The sequence below is a fragment of the Atta colombica genome, unplaced genomic scaffold, assembly GCF_001594045.1.
Source record: "Atta colombica isolate Treedump-2 unplaced genomic scaffold, Acol1.0 scaffold102, whole genome shotgun sequence".
In the NCBI taxonomy this organism is placed as follows: Eukaryota; Metazoa; Arthropoda; class Insecta; order Hymenoptera; family Formicidae; genus Atta; species Atta colombica.
In genome coordinates, this window is record NW_017259187.1 from 1,498,988 (window position 1) to 1,501,366 (window position 2,379).

At 32.7% G+C, this 2,379-nt stretch overlaps 1 protein-coding gene across 1 annotated transcript in view; it reads left to right on the forward strand.

The window, feature by feature from the left end:
* The window catches only part of LOC108687405 (basic proline-rich protein-like), an 11,498-nt gene that overhangs the window by 690 nt on the left and 8,429 nt on the right, over nucleotides 1-2,379 (forward strand). The window contains exon 2 of the mRNA XM_018193162.1: nucleotides 458-568. Coding sequence (XP_018048651.1) covers nucleotides 554-568 — 15 coding nt within the window. The 5' untranslated portion in view covers nucleotides 458-553. The remainder of the gene's footprint in view (nucleotides 1-457; nucleotides 569-2,379) is intronic.

A 2,379-nucleotide genomic window follows, 5' to 3' on the forward strand; every position in this document is an offset into this window, starting at 1 on the left:
AATTGAGAAAATCAATTTATATGTATTATTTGGATATATTCAAGTTTTGTTATATTAAATCTACTTTAAATAATATTTAATTCGTATCAGACATTTATTTACAATTTTACGTGTGTAATATGAACATTTTGAAGACTACGTTAAGAACATATATTAAAACACTATACTATACAAAACATCTCGAAAATAAAAAAATACAAAAGACAAATATTCATAATCAAATTTTTTTCTTTCTTGTTTGTACAACGTTTAAAAAATATATATATAAAGAATTAATTATCTATTTATTGCAAAATACCATCGTGTAATATAAAAATGGTTATCATCCACGCATTCGACCCTTTTCCCCGCGTTTATTCGCTCACAATCATAAAATATCTCTCGCGAGCATATTTTGCATAAATAGCGAAAGTTGCCACTGTATCATTCTCATAGTGTTCATTTGAAACTTTTTCAGTGCGCGTTGATTTGTCTAAAGGGTTCGCTCGTTGTTGTTTCCGCTAACGAATACGCGAGTTAGCGTGGTTCCAGCACGGTCGATTTGTACCAAAAGATGTATTATTTACAGGTACGTGTGAGATCGGTTTAATTTGTCTAGTTTTAATTCGCCTTATATATTCAGTATAGATTTACAAAAATTAAAAATTGATATTTTTGTTATTACGGATCGCGTATATTATTTAGTAGGTGTAATTGCAATCACATGTATTACAGTAAGACGCGCGGTATACCACCCACGTCAGCATATTCACATAATTATAATAAGCACTAGACATCATAAACTTCAAAAATGGCATAGTCAGAGTTTTACAATTACGTAAAAAAATCGTAAAATTGATTCTTAAAAGACAAATTATTAGAAAGGCCTTTGCATATAAATCCTAACTTCACACTTTACTGTTCATAATGATTGCACTCCTCGTTTATTGTCATTCATTATAATTCTAAATAATTTATGATAATTTGCAGCGATAAAAATCAATTGTTAATTTATTGTCATAAAAATGACAAGATATTTCTTGCCTGTCTGAAGAAAATACAAGTGATATTATGTTGATAATATAAATTTTTGATACGCATGAAACATTTAAATCTTCAATTGTCAATTATAAATACTGTTTATTAATTAAGGAAGTATAAAATCTTGCATAACGCATTATGCATAAGACAATAAACCATCAAAGTCTTTCATTTCGTTCCTTTCCGTGAAATAAAAGACTAGTTGATTTTCTTATACTTTATCCATTGTGTAAAAGTCGGTGCTCCAGCTTTATTTTTGCAAAGTAATGAATAGAAAGAAGTGCGGACAAATTCATGAAGAGAAGGTACGTAGAACTTGTCTTGTTATACGTGCATTGATTAGCTAGGATTACTCTCCCTCTTTACTCCGACCTTTACATCATTTGTAAAACTTCACTACGACTTCACTCCTTCCCTCTGCTACCCAAAGAATGAGCGCGTTGACAGAACGATTTTATTATAAATCATTTGCTGCTGTCGCCTAGTTAATTCACTCGCTTGATTAATCAAACGATTTCTTATCCCTGCGGCAAATCGATGATCGTTGCATCTACGTTAAATACTTACATGCTATTTCTGATGCAGATAGATCTAACTGTCGATCATCTGACAAAGAATTATGATCACGAGATTTAAAATCATCTTATTTGACAGACAAATTTCATACAAATGAGAGAGAGAGAGAGAGAGAGAGAGAGAGAAAGAGAGAGAGAGAGACAGAGAGACGGAGAGAAACAGAAAAAAGAAAAAAGGGAAAGAAAATGAATTCATTTCACTTTCACTAACAATAACTAAATATCTAACAATAAATTATGTACTGCAATATAGAAACAACTCGTGAAAAATTTAGATTTTCTTTTCGATAAATTCAGTTCTGCGGAGATTAAAGTTATCCATAAGTTCATAATCCAGCTGCCATTGTCATTAGTATTGTCTCATTATTTCTTCTTATTAAAATATGAAGAAAAGCGATTACAACAATAGTCGGTGATATCATCGCTGAGCATAATATAAACGTCAGATACGCGCCCACACGACATATGCATCGACATTATAATGAGATATTAATGAACTAACGGGCACATGCAATCGCATTTGTCAGTCCCGCTGTAGTAGCTTCTCACGCTTCTCCACATTTCGATTGACTACTGGAACGAAGTTGCGACACCTCACGAAGTATTGCACTGCCGCGGTACAAGTCTTTAGATGCTCTCACTTTCTCTCTTTCTCTCTTCTACCATCCTCTCTCAATCTATCTACATATCTGTCTCTCTTATTCTCTTTCTTCCTTTTTCTCTCTCTCCCTCTCTCTCTCTCTCTCTCTCTCTCTCTCTCTCTCTCTCTCTCTCTCTCTCTCTC